The sequence below is a fragment of the Dermacentor albipictus genome, chromosome 7 (genome assembly GCF_038994185.2).
Source record: "Dermacentor albipictus isolate Rhodes 1998 colony chromosome 7, USDA_Dalb.pri_finalv2, whole genome shotgun sequence".
Lineage (NCBI taxonomy): Eukaryota > Metazoa > Arthropoda > Arachnida > Ixodida > Ixodidae > Dermacentor > Dermacentor albipictus.
This window is the reverse complement of record NC_091827.1, coordinates 98,529,627-98,546,330: the sequence shown is the minus strand read 5'-3', so window position 1 is coordinate 98,546,330 and position 16,704 is coordinate 98,529,627. Positions and strand designations below refer to the sequence as shown.

General features: G+C 45.4%; 1 protein-coding gene across 4 annotated transcripts in view; it reads left to right on the top strand.

Annotated features, from left to right (window-relative positions):
* LOC135916861 (uncharacterized) overlaps window positions 1-14,271 on the top strand; it is a 116,922-nt gene extending 102,651 nt beyond the window's left edge. For all 4 annotated transcript variants that reach the window (XM_070521387.1, XM_070521389.1, XM_070521388.1 and 1 more), the window contains 3 exons: window positions 11,168-11,245; window positions 13,750-13,836; window positions 14,093-14,271. In XM_070521387.1, the coding sequence (XP_070377488.1) occupies window positions 11,168-11,245; window positions 13,750-13,836; window positions 14,093-14,184 (257 nt within the window). In that variant the 3' untranslated portion in view covers window positions 14,185-14,271. The remainder of the gene's footprint in view (window positions 1-11,167; window positions 11,246-13,749; window positions 13,837-14,092) is intronic.
* Window positions 14,272-16,704: the final 2,433 nt, after the last annotated feature.

Here is a 16,704-nt window from a genome sequence, read left to right as displayed (position 1 = left end):
AATTGCGCAATGTCGGAGTACAATGATATGTAGTTTAGTTTATTACTCACGATAAAAATATATTTCTGCCTAGAAATGTTGCAGCGGTAAGTTAAGCAGAATTTGGCAGTACCCACAATTCTTTTGTGATGCCCTACAGTGTGCGTTTTTGCAAGCTGACTTCATGCCCTTGAGTACAAATGTTTGGTTATTATGGCCAGTGCTGCTTATATATAGGCCAATTGGATGTCAATCATGTCACGCATCTGCAGTCTAGGTATATGTGCACTAAAACGTGTTATTTTAGGACTGCGTGCTGAAGGCGACAGAGCATATGGAAATAATGTGGAAATAACTGGTAACTAAACCTAGGGTTTATTGACCAGTTGCCTTCACCCCACCCTCCCAAAAAATTATCACGTACTAGTAACGCCTGCGGCAGAAAGGATGTTCATCCGCGGCCAAGGTTTGTGAGTCGTGGCGCTCGCTTACACTCGAAGGGTTAGTTCTAGTAGTAACACGTAAATATCCCAGGAAGCAGATGGGAGAACGGCGCCGCGGTAGCTCGATAGGTACAGCACCGCACGCGTGATGCGAAGACGTTGGCTCGTTTCCCAGCTACATGAAGTTGTTTTTTCGTCGACAATGAATTCTATTATTTTTTATTTCTTTACCTCAATTAGTCAATGTTAGTAATTTCCCCCGTGTTGTCCTTGGTGACTTTGTTTGCCGGTTTTTTATGCTATGCAAATCAAGCAACATAAAGAGGACTTCGCTACGAGAAAGTTGTGCAACACAAAAAGACACAAGAGTATTGTGTCTTGTGATGTTCCGGCGAAGAAGAAGAAGACAGAAGAGACAAGAACAGTAGGAGAGGAGGAAGAGAAAGAAGTGATCAAGATGAAGTGATAAATGAGTGTATTTTAACTCGTACTTCATATTTGGCGCAGCCGACCATGTGGCTTGTAGTGACGTTGGCAAGAACAGATGGGCAGACGACCGTGAAGACCTACCAGCTTGACGGCGAAGATCCAGTGCTTCTTCAGGAATCAGCGACTTCATCGGAGCTGCTTCGCATCATCGCTGAGAAGAGTCAACTGAACGAAGCGGCCCTCGTTGAGAAAGGTGTGGTAAGAACCGATGCTTCTATGTCTGAATTTGAGGTTATGTTTCCGGGACATTCAAGGATAGATTCCAAGAACGAGACTGAGCACACGCATAACGCCTTGTTGCAAGCGCTGTTTCAGCAGCAGACCACGCAGTATGAGCAACAGCGACTGATTTTCGAAGCAGTTCACGACTCACTAAGAGCACAGAAACCACATCAAGAAGAGTTCAAGCCCAATAGTTTCGATGAGGTATCCAATGCCGCCAACTTGTGGCTCAGATTTTATGAATATGCATGTGCGCAAAACCACTGGACGTCATTGGACGACAAAGTGTGTAACATGCGCCGTTTTTTATCCGGCAATGCCAGAAAATGGTGGGACATGCGAATCGTAAGTCAATGCCGTGATTCATGGCAGAAGCGAAATCCGGTTAACAGATGGGACGACGCGATAGCTTTCAGACACACAGAAGGGACAATCATGGATTATTTTTTCGAGAAGAGACGTTTACTCTACATTGCCGACCCTAATCTACCGGACTCTGCAATCCTTCCCCTGATAGTTCAAGGCATGACTAACGAATCGCAAAGAGAGGTTTTTGTACACCGTCCAACGTCCACGGATGACTTACTTGCTTGCCTTAAGTGTGTGTCCAGTGATTTTCTGATTGACGGTCCCATCAAAAGGCATGGTACTCTACCACTGAGCATTGACGCACATGGCGAAACGGTAGAATATTTCAATACCGAGTCCGACCAATGTGACACGATGGAAAATGTATACCTTCTGAAGTCAAATCTCGTATTTGTTTAAATGATGGTAAATGGAAAAAGTCTGGACTCCCTGGTTGATACTGGAGCATCCGTAAGCCTGGTAAATCAGGAAATCGTCCAACCGAGCAAGGTGTATGAAGGAAGAATAGTTAGTGTTCAAAGCTATAATGGAAAAACTAGAAGGTTGCAACACTGGGCAGAAGTAGAAGTTGAATTTGGTGAACATCACCTGAAAGTAGATGCCCTTGCCATGCAGGGTGTTGATTTCCTGTTTATTTTATCTAGACCTGATATGAAGCGTTTGAAGATGAATATTTCTTGGAGAGATGAAGTGACTATTGACGGATCATTTAGGCTTAACTTGTGTGGAATTGAAAATTCACATCGAAGAGTTACAAATGCTGATGAGATACTGACAAATTTTCCCGAACTTATTTGTGTTGAGACGTACCCGCCAGCAGCAGATGTCTTCGAGGTACCGTTTAAGCTTCACGACGTCACAGTAGTGCGTAAAAAGCCGTACAGTCTCTCCCACGAGAAAAAGACCTGGCTAAAGGCCGAACTGCAGAAAATGCTAAATGCCGGTATTATAAGGCCATCAACAACCACTTTCGCGTCACCAGTCACCATAGTACCGAAAGACAATGGCTCATTTCGCCTTTGCACAGATTGCCGGCAGATAAACGGCCAGACTAATTTGTTTCCTTTTCCCATGCCCCGAATAGACGAGATCATCAATGAAACTGGTGGATCAAATGTTTTCTCTCGGATCGACATCTGTAAAGGATACTGGCAGGTGCCACTACAAGAAGATTACAAGCAGTACACTGCTTTTGTAACAGCTTTCGATGTGTACGAGTACAACCGCTTACCATTCGGTTGGAAGAATTCTGGGGCTTGGTTTCAGAAAATGATGAATGGCATGCTTGATGAGTTCCTGGGAAAGTTATGTAACGTATACATTGACGACATCATCATATACTCACGTACAAGAGAAGAACATGAAAAACACCTTTCGTGCGTGTTAGAAGCCCTCAGCAAGTCAAAGTTAAAGATTAACAAGAACAAGAGTGAATTTTTTCAGACAAATGTTGTCTTTCTAGGAAGAGTTTTTGACGGCAAAACTAAAACAACTAGAGAGGAGTCTATACAAAAGATGAAGAAGCTCGTCAAGCCGTATTACCTACACTCACTCCGTGTTTTCCTCGGACTCGCCGGTCATTTTCGTGCGTTCATTAAGGATTACGCTGCAAAGACACGATGCCTCATCATGCTGACGCAAAGGATATGCCATTTATCTGGAGTGAAGAGTGCGAGAAAGCGTACGAGTACCTTGTTGAAGCTATATCGTCGGATCCTGTGCTTGTGCTACTTGACTTCAACAAGCCTTTCGAGCTGTGCACGGACGCTTCACAGTATGGTACAGGGGCCGTTCTATATCAACGAGACGCAAAGGAACAGCAAGGATGCCAGCTCAAGGTGATTGGCTATTATTCTTCTACGTTCTCAAAAGCTCAAGAACATTATACGACCACAAAAAAAGAGGCTGTGGCTGTTGTGATGGCACTCCGGTATATCAGAAGCCACATAGAGGGTCGTCATTTCCGGCTTTTCACTGAAAACCGAGCGTTAACCTACCTCTTGCGATTAACCCAGCCCAAGGGCAGAGTGGCGCGTTGGATCGGTGGAATACAACAGTTCACTTTCGATGTAAGCCATCGACCTGGTGATAAGCTTCCTGACGTAGATGCTCTTTCCAGGCTTCACATCACAGAAGTGAGAACATCTGATCATGAACACGTTTACAGCTTGTGGGAAGGCACCGAAGACCTGACTTGCAATAATGGCAAATTTTGTGTGCCAGGAACTTTGGTGAAAAAGGTTTTGAAGCTCTACCATGACAGCCCAGAGTCGGGAGGGCATGATGGATCCTATAAAACTTATTGGAAGATAAAAAGTCGAGTCATCTGGAAAAATATGAAGGAAGATATCAACTACGTGCAAACATGTCACCAGTGCCAAATTAACAAGGCCAAGTATCGTCCAAGAGGGAATCAAATGGTCATCGCTAATCATTCCCAAGTATCATTTGAAGTAATTCATCTAAATTTTGCTGAAATAAAAAAGCGACGAGAGGGAGTCAGTAAGACTCAAGCATTCCTTGTCGCAATAGATGAATGCACACACATGACAGCTGCAAAGCCAGGAAAGGAAGACGCAATTCTGTTTTGACGTTACTGGAGGGGAATATATTCAAGAACACCAAGGTAGTGGTCTCCGACAACGGGCCAGCTTTCCGCAGTAAGAAGCTTCAAGAATGGGCCCGTGATAGAGGAATTGCCCTGAGATTTGCCACACCCTACCATTCAGAATGAAACGGCCTAGCTGAGAGGCTCATTCGTGATTTGAAAACATTCATCGCAATTTACCATGATTTCCATGGAGGATGGAAGTGTGCCTTGGAAGCAGCAGTCAGGCACCACAATCATTCTCATACCATGGGATTAGGATGCACGCCTAACTTTGCTGCATCAGGCGAAGCAACTTGGCTACCGGCAGACTACGACCTTGGAATTGTTGGTAAAGTAGATCTGCAAGAAAGGCGCAAGACGGAAGAGGAGCTTGCACGCTACAGATCAACAATGAAGAGACACTTCGATCTGCGGCATAGCTCGAAGATGCCTGTAATAGAGCCTGGAGATACAGTTTTAGTCCGGAGGAGTTTAGATGGACCGAGGTCCAAATTTTCTGGGCCCTACACAGTGATAAAGACCATCAAGCAACAAGGAATCTTGAAATCGCTACACTATTTGGGACCGGAAGGAAAAAATGAAATAGCAACAGTAGGAAAGGTCATACACTATCATCCCAGGAGGGATGAATACCGAAGTCCGGGAGGATGTGATGCTCCGGCGAAGAAGAAGACAGAAGAGACAAGAACAGTAGGAGAGGAGGAAGAGAAAGAAGTGATCAAGATGGATAACTGTAAATAAATGAGTCTATTTTAACTCGTACTTTATATGTCTGTAGAACTATCAAACGTGTGAGGTCTGATTACTGTATAGAAAATTGTTTAAATGATTCTAGTTTATCGCAGAACTGACTCCCTTAGCAATACGGCATCTTACCTGACCGCTACCAGATGGTTTTGTGCTATAGGCACTAAGTGTAACGTAAATTTAAACTATCCAGAGGAACACTGCGGTTTTTAAAGGGCTCATAAACAGGCCACGTGCGCACTATGGTTTTACACAAGAAATTGTAGTTCACCGTTATTGGAGCATCCTACCACCAAAAAAATGGTTATTTTGGTGCATTCCTAAAGGAGAACTCGAACTGTCAGATTGACTTGTCGACCTGAGGTGAGCTTTCCTGCCAACGTTGACAGTCGCTATACCCCAACTTGCGTCCGCAGGTGACTTTCTTTCCCTTCTTTTTCTCTTTTCCCATACTAAGGCAGAGGGAGTGTGTCAGTGCTTTTTTTTTGTCCCGAGCCCATCCAAGTTTATTTCTTTACATTCTTTATTCTGCTGCGGGGCCCCCTCCAAGTGACCGTAGTGCGGTTTCTGCATTAGAAGGTTTACCTAGGTCGCGTGACATAACAAGGGACGTTGCGAGCAGTACGTTTTACGTAGAAGCGCTTGCGCCTGTGACATTTGATATCCGCCAGAAGGCGGGGCTCCCTCGAGAGAAGAAATACCACCGGTTGTCGTGCCGTACAGCCGTTTGATAGTTGTCAGGTACGACTGCCATGGCGTGATTAGAAGGCTATTAATAAACTTTACGGAACAAAAAACGTGTAGGGAGTACATATAGGCATATATATATATATATATATATATATATATATATATATATATATATATATAATCACATGCTATTATTTAACCATATGATACCGCAGGTAATGCAACGAAAGAAAGCATAACCTTAGTAACTGGACATGTATTTGAAGCTAACGGGTAATTAGAAGACAATCTGCCACGGGTGTATCGTTTTAGATGGCTTTACGCGCAGAAACCCTGATTTGATTATGAGACACGCCGTAGTTTGGTATTTCGACCTTATGGAAATTAAGCCGCCGCGGCCATGATTTGACCCCACGACCTTGTGCTTAGTAGCGCAAAACCATAGCCGCTAAGCAACCGTGGCGGGTCAATGCTACAGGTGGCTGCCAAACCGAACCAAACACATGACGCCATGACAAATTCAAACCATTAAATGCATGAGCTTAAAATAGTTTTTTATTTGACATATAGAAATCCTAAAGAAAATTGATATAAAGGTAACTGAAATACAGCGTGTCACAGGTGGGAACCAAATCCTGATCTTCGCAGGGAGGTCGTAGAACTATTCGACGTGTAGAAGTGGCGACGGAGACATTACTTGCACGACAAATCAAGCACAACATCCAGTGGCGTAGCTAGGTCGTCTGGCACCCGGGGCCCATAGGGCTTCTGTCATCCTCCCCTCCCCCCCCCCCCCCGGGTGTAGTCGAGGAAGGCGAGGATATCGACAATTTCCGGGTTTCAGCACCAGTACAGCCGCCTAGGACACCGCGCACGTCCCCCAGGTCCCCCTCTCCTTCGCTTTCTTTCCCAGAGGTCGCGAATGCAGCAGGTATTGGCGGCGAGGAGTTACGGAGTCGCCATCTCTCGGAAGCGCCTCGCCGGCGTAGTATGAGGGATCACGCGGCACGCTCCTCATAGGTTTTGCTGTCAGCGCTCACTGAAAACACCACCCGTGTGCTCTCCCAAAAATTTCTGTAAGTACTTTCGAAACGAGAGGAGTTTTTTACAGCCTTTACAGTTTTTTCGTGCCGGATGTCGCGACGATTCAATCTTCTTTTTTTTTCTAAATTCTTGGGACGTTTCAATATTATTTCTCGAGTTGCGTCGCACTATATGTTTATCGGTGTTCTCAGCGTGCGATTTCCCGCTGCTTTTTTTTTTCGTAATCCAGTGCAATAATTCATAACACAAACATGACCATATGCCATGCTTTTTTTTGATGTGCTTCTTACCGCTACCTTTCCACTCCAGTGAAGTTGCCAGTATCTATAGCATCGACAAGTTCATAGACCAAACTGTCATGACATTAGTCGGGCAGCGGACTCGGACGAGCATCTCAGTGCTCGTTTTTCGAACATTGCAGACCCGGCGCCGAAGCAGAAATCTTCCTCGCGTCTGGGCTTGCTGCATACCCGAGTTGTAGCCGATGACTGTTTGCCGGTTTTATGTTACGCGAGCGAAGCTTCACGCAGCTTTTTGTCCTGCAGCTACGTGAGAATAAGGCTGACACCGGGCTCCGTTGCGTACCTCCGGCACTGCGGCACCGAGCAGTAGTGGCTACCTTTGAAGGTAGTAGCACCTTCAAAGGTAGCCACTACCTATTCTAGTGCTTTCAATCGTTGTAAAGGAGATACTCGAAGCGGGAAAATCCCGCCAATAAATGAGGACCGCAGCGTACGAGGGAACTTACACTTTCCTTTTCAGCTCTCTTCGGCGCTCCCGAAGCAACCGACGCGGCCGCTATGTCCACATGATCCCTAATAACACGTCACGCCGACGGTGGCGCCAGCTTTTCCAGTGGTGGAACTCGAGGCCGACACAGGCTGTTTTTTTCTACGCCAAATAACACAGTGTGCTGCACTGATAACTAGTGATAAGCGCATGTGCACATCTTCTGTCAGACTGTAAGGCTTGGCAACCAAAACAAATGCGGCTTCGTGGAAAATACGGCTCGCGTCACAAGTAAAACATTTTTTATAAAGTTTTAATTACCAATTTTAGCGGCAACATTATATTTGCGAAATTGAAGGCCGACATTCATATCTTGCCCAACAACAACTTCACAAAAATCGTCGTAGGTACTATGGCTCGCAGTATTTTGGCTGTGGGCAGCCCTGAACGAAAACGAAAATTAAATTGTGTTTCAGTGACGCTGATCTCCCCACCATATTAGAAAAACGGAAAACGCCACCTGCCTCCCTGCTGCCGGGTGCCAATGTTATGACAATTACGACTTCTCTTTATTGTGATCAATAAAGCCTTGTTTTTATTTGCTGCTATACGGACGAACGTGATTATACTAGCTGCGGTACCACCAAAAGAGTGGGAACAGAATAGAGCACGCTTCGCGTCGATTCTTGGCATCACCATAAAAAAAAAAGAACCTCGATGAAGCCCGTGCCTGCGAAACCTGTTGGTCTGCACTCGCAATGGAGAGGGTTGAGGGATCAACCTCACTGGTCCACTATTTCATATTTCTTTCGCTACTGCCATACTGGGCGCCGGCCGCAGTGCCAAAGTACTGTAGGTTGTAGCACCCAAAACGATTTTGTTTAAGAAGTTTTTGTTGAGGTAATATGAATTTGAATCCTCAATTCTGGAATTGAAGTGCTTCCTCCATAAGTACTAATTAGGGGATTATTAAGGATATGGTTATTACTTACCTGCCATATTTTTCACGCTACCGAGTTCCTAGTAATCACAGTCACATAACTTCATAGAATATCCGGAAATATCTTTACAAAATTCACGTTTTTTTAAAAAATTCTGTGCAGCTGACACAGACACTGTACTTATGACATGAAGTCACACAATAACAACAGTTTTCTGAAACTTTCGAGGGTAAGAAGGAAAGTGTGAAACATAACCAGGTTTCGCAGCGGCTTCTCGGAGCGAGCGGGAGAGGGGAAGTAAAAGCGAGCTGAACATCTTGGCGCCCGCGACTATATACAGCCTGTCGAGTCATACGCCGCCAAACTCTTCGGCCGCACCCAATCTGAAGACGATCCAGAGAATCCCATTCGCGACTTTTGACGGCCGCACTTATGCAACGTCGCTCTCAATGAACGCTTCACTGTAAACGAGAGCGCCGGGCGCGCTCGTTGAACACCCTCTTAGTGCTTTGTTCGTCTTCGCTGCGCGTTCTGAACGGAAGAGGGACCCAAGAGCGTTTGTTTAGCGACTCCTGCTCCCAGCATGAACGCACGGCACACTCCACATGAAAAATTCCGCTAAGGCGAATAGTTTAGCGACCATTTTGGGAATTAAATTTTTTTAGCCCGCACATTCGTGCAATTATTTCATGGGGTGTTGATAGAGCTGCAGCCGACACTTCTGCGGCGCAACGCATCGGGTACATGAGCTCGAGCTACTGGATACCGGAGCATTCTTTGCCATTTGCGCCCAGTCAAACCGGCGAAAAAGGGGTGTCTTCAGGCGTATGACACCCCCCCCCCCTCCCGCTGGCCCCTTGCACCCGGGGCCCACGGCCCCCCGGCCCCCCCTGTTGCTACGCCACTGACAACATCCAGGCTGAGCGATAATCAGGTTTGCTAATTGTGCCTGTATTTCTTCGCTTTACCACACTAGTTGAGAGTGGGAGATTGCCAGGAAACTACATATAGTCGATACCATTATTAAAGATGGCCAGAGATTATAAAGGCCATGTGCTGCCGCCATCAATGCATATCTGGCTACTCGTCTCGGTTGTACCGTCCACTCGCGACATCCGCGCGATGAAGCAGCCCATCGCCTTCTGCAAATAATCTAAGATGACTTGTATACTGTGATCACGAAGCAATTACTCCTATCGCATTGTATAACATTTACTCGAGTCCGTCTAGGGATCCTTATAATAAAGTGTATTGTTCACCGCGAGCTTTCGAACATGGAGGTTGATTAAGGTTCGCTGCTTTGCAAGTCCCTCGCGAAATGTCTGGCGTCCAGAATGTATTGCCCAGTACTTGTGGTGTCTGCCGTGTTGTCCTGACACGACGGACTACAGACAATGGACCGAGTTCCTTCCATTGCCGCAGTATTGGCCTACGTTTCTAGTAACACCAATATTCGAGGTTGCTCGCCATCTCACAGGGAGCTTTTCAGATACCGCTTTTCAGGCAAAAGCTGTCACAACCCCGTTATATTTCACCTATCCCCGGGGCTTACGCCACACGCGCGTAGTACAGCCACTCGCCGTCGCCGTGAGGGAGGTTGTCGCGTCCACTGTCCAAAGGTGTAACGAATTTTATAGTTACTTGTATGAAATGAAATTGTGTAAACGCAGCTATTTGAATATTTTCTCGCTACCGTTGTGACGTAAAGAAAAAAATTGGAGGACGCTTAATCTTCGCCTTCAAGAGTGGAACGCGACAGCGTTCCCGTTGACCCGCCAAGGGGTGTAAGAGAATGGGCTACAGGGCAGCCATCACTTACGAGGCGCCCCGCATCGGACGCGGTGAGCGTCGAGCCATATGGTCGAGCAACGCAGCGTTCGGCGCAGCAACGAAACGTGCGCATGAGCAAGCGGAGCGAACCAAAGAACTCGGTATCCCGGAGGGGGAAATGATGCACGCTAGCCAAACGTCGTGATCGGCACGGGCAGAGAGATAGACAGATAGTGATCTAAAGAAAGGAAGGACGCTTGATTCTGCAGAGGGAGCAAGGCGAAGTGTTGTCAGGGGAGAGATTCCGAGCCGCGACAGCTCCAATGCGCGCGTGGCGCGCCATCTGTCGGGGCAGCGCTGTACATGGAGAGGAGGGGGTCTTCTGTGTTTCCCGCAAGATGGCTCTGCGTGTGCGGAAAGCGCAGAAGAAATGCAGCGAAACGCACTTCGCTACTCGTGTAATTGCGACTTCTGTAAGTTACATGTTCATAATTACCGATATACACCGCAGTATAACTTTCCACGGCTCGTTTCAAAGGGAACACCGCATTCACTTGAGGCGCGTTTGTACCTCTTGGAAGCATCGAACTCGTGGCTGAGTGTGAGACGGAGCTTGGAAGCATCGAACTCGTGGCTGAGTGATTTACGAGATGTGTACAAACAGAAGGATGAAAAGCCAGATTGGTGTGTTTATCTGGACGAACTCCTGACCGTAAAGCGTTTTTCACCCACTTATGCTAGCCAGACACAAGCTAGCATTTTTAATGTGATGTTATGATGGTGTTTGTCACTGTATTGTGCCAAGTTGGCAATAAACAAAAAAAAAAAAAACTCGTGGCCTAGTGGTAGCGTCTCCGTCTCACACTCTGGAGACCCTGGTTCGACTCCCACCTAGCCCATCTTGGAAGTTGCTTTTTATTTATGAAGTGCCTGCCGTGATTTATCGCTCACGGCCGACGCCGCGGACGCCGATGCCGACGACACCGGCTTTTCTACGACACGAGCTCCTTAACGCTATCGCGTTAAAATGCGTAGAATGGCCATTGCGAATAATATATCAAGATAACGCTCTGCTGTGAACGCACATGCAGCATACTACTATGTGAACCTGCACACTATTTCATTTTTTTTAGCACAACGAGGGTTTGATTATACTTTATATTTCTGGACACCAAAGGAGCACTGCGCTGTATTTCTCCTCGTGCTGGCTGGTAAGCTCATTTTCATGTTGATATCCACCTGCCGTATGCAAATGTGGTATTTGTGATGGCAACCGACTTTTAGTTACCATTATTTGTACCTATAGGCGTACAAGATTTATTGAATTCAATATTTTTTCTCGCTATTATTATAACAATAATTCTTGTCGCACACAATATTATGGAGCTTGAAACATTTGTCGGATAATATATATCAGATATCAAAGCAAAAGAGTGAATGTCAACAAATGCATCCGGAATATATGTCAATGAGCGCTTCATGTGATATTATTCGTTCTCGTTGGCGCCTATGCGCATTGCAACATCGCGAGCGGGCAACCAACTTCTAGTAGATGCCTACAGCTCATATTTCAGTAACACTTGATGCTTAGTTATTTTATGTTTTCGTGATTTTTGTTGCTCAGTTAAAACAAGCTAGAATGTAAACTCGCCGGGAATCATGCAGTTACCGCTGCGGCTGACTGCTTTTTTTTTCAGTTATATGTTCGTCATACATAATAAAGCAGCAGTCCTAATCGACACTCCACATCAACGTACCTACCTAAACTAGATTCGAATTCAGCTGACCATTAGATGGACTACATATGTTCTAGCGGGAGGTTTCAGTCAGTACAGGGCTTCCGAGCAAGTACCTTTGGACACTTCCGCTGTACATTGGAACGAACGCGAAAGAGCGAAGTTTTGGCATTCATAGGTATTTAACCGTGTCTACAGGAGCTAAAAGGCTAAGTGCAACAAGCTTAGATTTTCACTGCATTCACTTGACAAATTAGTCATGCCTACCTAATAATTGCACATGCGCTCAATGTGAACCGATTTTCTTCTGACCTACATGTTCTGTTTTCACCAAACGGTAAACTCATACGAGAAATCAGAAGAAGGACTTTATATAAGAACCCGCATTGGTATGCGCTTCACTGCAAAGACGCACGTATTCGGGGAGATATAACTCTTTTTTAAAGCGCCACGTGATTTGCTTACTTCTGATGTTTTGTAACCAATGGTTAAAAAGAACACGGCTTACTAATGGCACTGACCATGGCGGTGGTGGTCCTATCTGTAAGATATTACTCAAACTAACGCAACAGTAGCAAGTGGAAATTTAAAACAAAAATTAAGAAAAATGCTCGAGCCTTTTGTGGTGCAGTCAACTGGCCGGTGAAGGAAGACGTCGCATGCTGGACACAAGCCTCTTACATGTGGCACCTGCAATGCGTATTAACCAGCCCCACAGCGAAGAGCTCACGGATTCCGTGGAAATACAGAGTCAGCAATACCGTTCTCAGAAAATGCCCCGCCAAGCGAGTAAAGATGAGGTACACAGTTCACGGTGAGCTATGCTTCGCGATGAAAAAGGACGTGGCCGCACTGACGTACATAGATGTCAGTCACTGGAGCTTTCATAGCAAAATTCGCATTGATATGCTACATTGCACCGTTACATATATCTATGGCGATGTATTTCTCACACATGGCCTAAACAGTGGACAGTGGCTCAGCTCTGTTCGAATATCACGGGTAATACATAGCGAATTTATGCATTTCATCGTCCGTTGGATGAATGAAGAACTGCGGGCAGCCCTTGGCGGCGTCGTGCGGATTTCCCCTCGCGATAGATTTTTTTTGTTGCCGTATTTGCAAATATCTATGGTGTTTTTCGTTTCCAACTTTTGCATCCAAATCGCCATCTATGCCTCTCCCATTTACTTCTTTATGACTACGGGTTCTTTATTTGCCGTTTGAAAAACCCTTCACTTAGTTGACAACTTTCTATATAGGGACACGTTGAGCCGTCTGGAAGCTCTTAATAAACTCAGGAAAAATCTATCCTAGGTCCGTAGCTACCGGCAAAATTCACCGGCAAGGTCCTCTGAACTCTTTTGAATCCCACGTAGTGTAAGGTTTCCAAGAATCTTTCGCTAGTCTATGAGTTCCCGAGGTAAGGATTTCTCTGAAATTGCTGAACAAGCGGACTGGTAGACAGGCTCTTTAAGACAATGGGTGCGCCGTGTATCATTGCAAAAAATTGCAAGCGCTATAGTAAACATGCTAGCCATGCTTGTGTGCAGTGACCAAACCTCGAAAGACTTTAATCACCTTTATTTCCTGCAGTGATGGAAAAAGCTGTTTCACTTGATTTACACGCATTTCTATCCTATGGCCACAAAACATCCGTGGAATATTACAAACAATACAGATTGCGGAAACTGACCATAATATAAGTACAATGAAAGTAAGCCAAACGACGTTCATTTTAAGATCTCTTTGAGTTGTGCATTTAGCGAACAACGACAAGTCGTAGTCACCTACTTCTCGAAACAACTTCACATTCTAGAGAGATTGGTACTGTTTTCTATGTACCAGTGCGCTGTGATGAATTGATATGATAGTATATTTACTTGCTGGATTATTTTGGGGTGACATCTAGTAACTGTGGGCTTCACCCAAATGCCCTAAATGTACGTTTCTTTTTTTTTCAATCTGTTTCTTTTTAGGCAAAGTTCATTGTGAAGTACGAACCTGGCAGGATCATGTCAGAGCAACGGCGCCCTTTTGTAGAAAGGCATACGAAAGCCGTTGTGGTAAGAAAGTATACCCTACTTATACTCCACAATGTAGTACGTAATTTGAAAACGATATTATTTAACCACCAATTCAGAAATTGAATTGCACAACTGCATTGCCAATAAACATTGCCACTTGTTCCCCAATTGCTTCTCGCATTTGCTACTGAGAGAGATGTCTGTTGGTGTGTCTTTGATGGAAAAGCACCAAAATGGCTGATTAAGCGAAAAATCCTGCGTCTGTAGCAGCTAAGTGGCACGTTAATTCCCATAGGCAGGGACGCCACGTCAGGTGCACGCATCGACGGAGCAGAGCGTGCACATGGGAACGTCTGCTGCCGTGCTGGCGCGCCAGGTGCTTCGTGAGGGGAGAAAGCACACCCGCCATGCCACGTCAATGTCACCTTTGCTCTGGGAAGCCTCTGTTATCCGCGCATTCCTTGCTCTCCTCTGCGTTCTTCACATCGGCAATCGCTATAGAGAAATTAATGTACAGAAACGCCAAATAAACTATATAGAAACAAAACACGTTGGCCGTTGTGAGTTTCGAATCAACATAGCTCAGAAGTCAAGTGTCTTACCAACTAGGCTAAACAAGCGCTTCCTAGAAAGCAGGTGAGTGCACTCTGCTTTATGACACCATGCTACTTGGACCAAAATTCCCATTGTCAAGTCGTGCGTGACCAAAGCGATGACGTCAACATTACATTGGCTTACTCGGGAGCTTTCCCATTTCTTTCCACGGCAGTCGGCCAAGGTAGCCTTATATCTCGAATCAAAGTCCACCGGCCTTGTGCTATCTCGGAAGCTTTGGCCGAGCGTCTCAACGCAGTCGCTTACCCGCGAGGATTTCATATCTTGAAGGGCCGTTCAACGACGTTGAACTGGAAATTAATGCTTTCGCCTTGACAAGTCATAAGATGCAATGATTAGGCGTTCTCAGATTTTTTAATTTATTCATGCTTTATCGAAGTGTCTGATGATACTCCTGGGACATTGGGGCTACAAATAACAGTGAATTATTAGCGACCGATATTACATGAAAAACATGCGTATGAACGATGCGTGTATTTGGGTTACTTCGTATCGTATTCGTATCTTGATCAGTAGGAAATATATCGTTATTGCGAGCTGTTTATGTTAGGTAAGTGGGAGGCTACAAATGGTCTCGTCAGGTGAGTGGTGTTAACACTATAGGCAATATCGCAACGAATCATCACTTCGACGACATAATAGTGCAAATAATGCTTAATGCATTCAAAAGTGGAGCGCTACTTAAAGCGCGAGAACAAATTATTTGCGCGTGCCAGTTTTCCAGATAAAAATAAGAGTATTTGGCGACATTCTTAAGACAGCACCAATCTAGCAAACAAAAAAAAACCTTCCAGAAAGCCACCTTTTTTTTCCTAGTAGAGGATATTTTATTACATCACGCAATTGCTTCTTTTTCGTGAGGGCAAACAAGAATTAATCATGTTTCGAGCTAACTATCACAGCGTTCACAAATACTGTAAAATACACTTTCCGAATCGATGAAATACTGCGTCGTCACTGTCGCCTACATTACAATACACGTAAGTACTGTAGTGGCGCCAAAATCGGCCCTCGCGCCTGCGTGTATCTTACAAGTAATTCTACAATGTGCTTCTATTGTGCGAATGTGCAAATTGTGTAAATTCTGTAATTTGTGTTTTTGTGTAAAATGTGTAAATTTCTACAATGTGTGAAATTGTTCTCTTTTGTACATAGGTCAGTGATGAAAGAAATCTGTTATTTTTTAAACGGGACGAAGGCACAGGCAACCGACACGATCGCTCAAAAGTAGCCATACAGGCATTTTCAATATGTAATAATAAGAAGACACACGTCAACAGTTTGACTTGTTTCCTATCCACAAGCGTGGTCACACCGACGTCAGAGAACCCTGTACATGTTTGCTCTGGAAATAATTGTCTTACCTTGACAGCTCAAGTGGATGCATGTCATTTTCTTCTGGACTAGATTATTCGCGCATATTATTATTTATTTCGCAATTACTGCCAGCCTTCACAGAAGGTATTAGGCAGCAGCGGTAAAAGGGCAAAAATGCATAAGAGAAAGAAAGAATCAGCTTAGCAAGACGGGAATCAGACAAGAGAATACATGACAGAATAAAAAAAGAGCCAGCCTAACAAGACGTGGATCGAGCAAATAGGACAATAGGGCATGATCCCCTCTCTTTGCGAGCTTGTCTGTGCCCCCCCCCCCCCCGAGAACAAGTGTGGGTCGCACGACCTCCACATCGGTACACTGTTCGTAGAGTAAATGCGAAGATAAAAACAACAAAAATAACGGCGCAGGTATTGATATGAAATTGTACACACTAAATTACACAGAACTATAGGAGCTCGACAGGTGAGCAGGTTAAAAATGGCGGTTCAATTTGATACAAACACTTGAAAGTCGTCAATTGTGCATTCCGATAAATTAACCGTGGCTTAGTTGTAGAGCGAGCGCTTTGGCGGCGGAAGGTTGTGGGTTGGATTCCCTGTGCCGCCGGGCACCCACCGGTTGTCGAACGGGCACAACTGTACCCAAGCATTCGGCTTCCTTTAGCAGTATTATCATTGGGAAAGGAGCCTGCGCCCTAAATTCCTGTCCAGATCCTCGTGAGCCCAACCATGTAGTTGGCCACCACATGTAAAAACTGTACAGTTGCTATTCAGCGCTCTGGTCTGTCATCTCTGCCTTTGACTCCCTCCAAAGCGCGACTTCTACGACTGCCCAATGCGGTCATTGAAAACCCTAGTACCTCGACTTAAGCGACCCGACCACCTCTGACCTAGTTCTGGAAGAACTGGTGGGGTCGGGTCATGGCTGCGGCCACGGCATTTACGCCCAACTGGG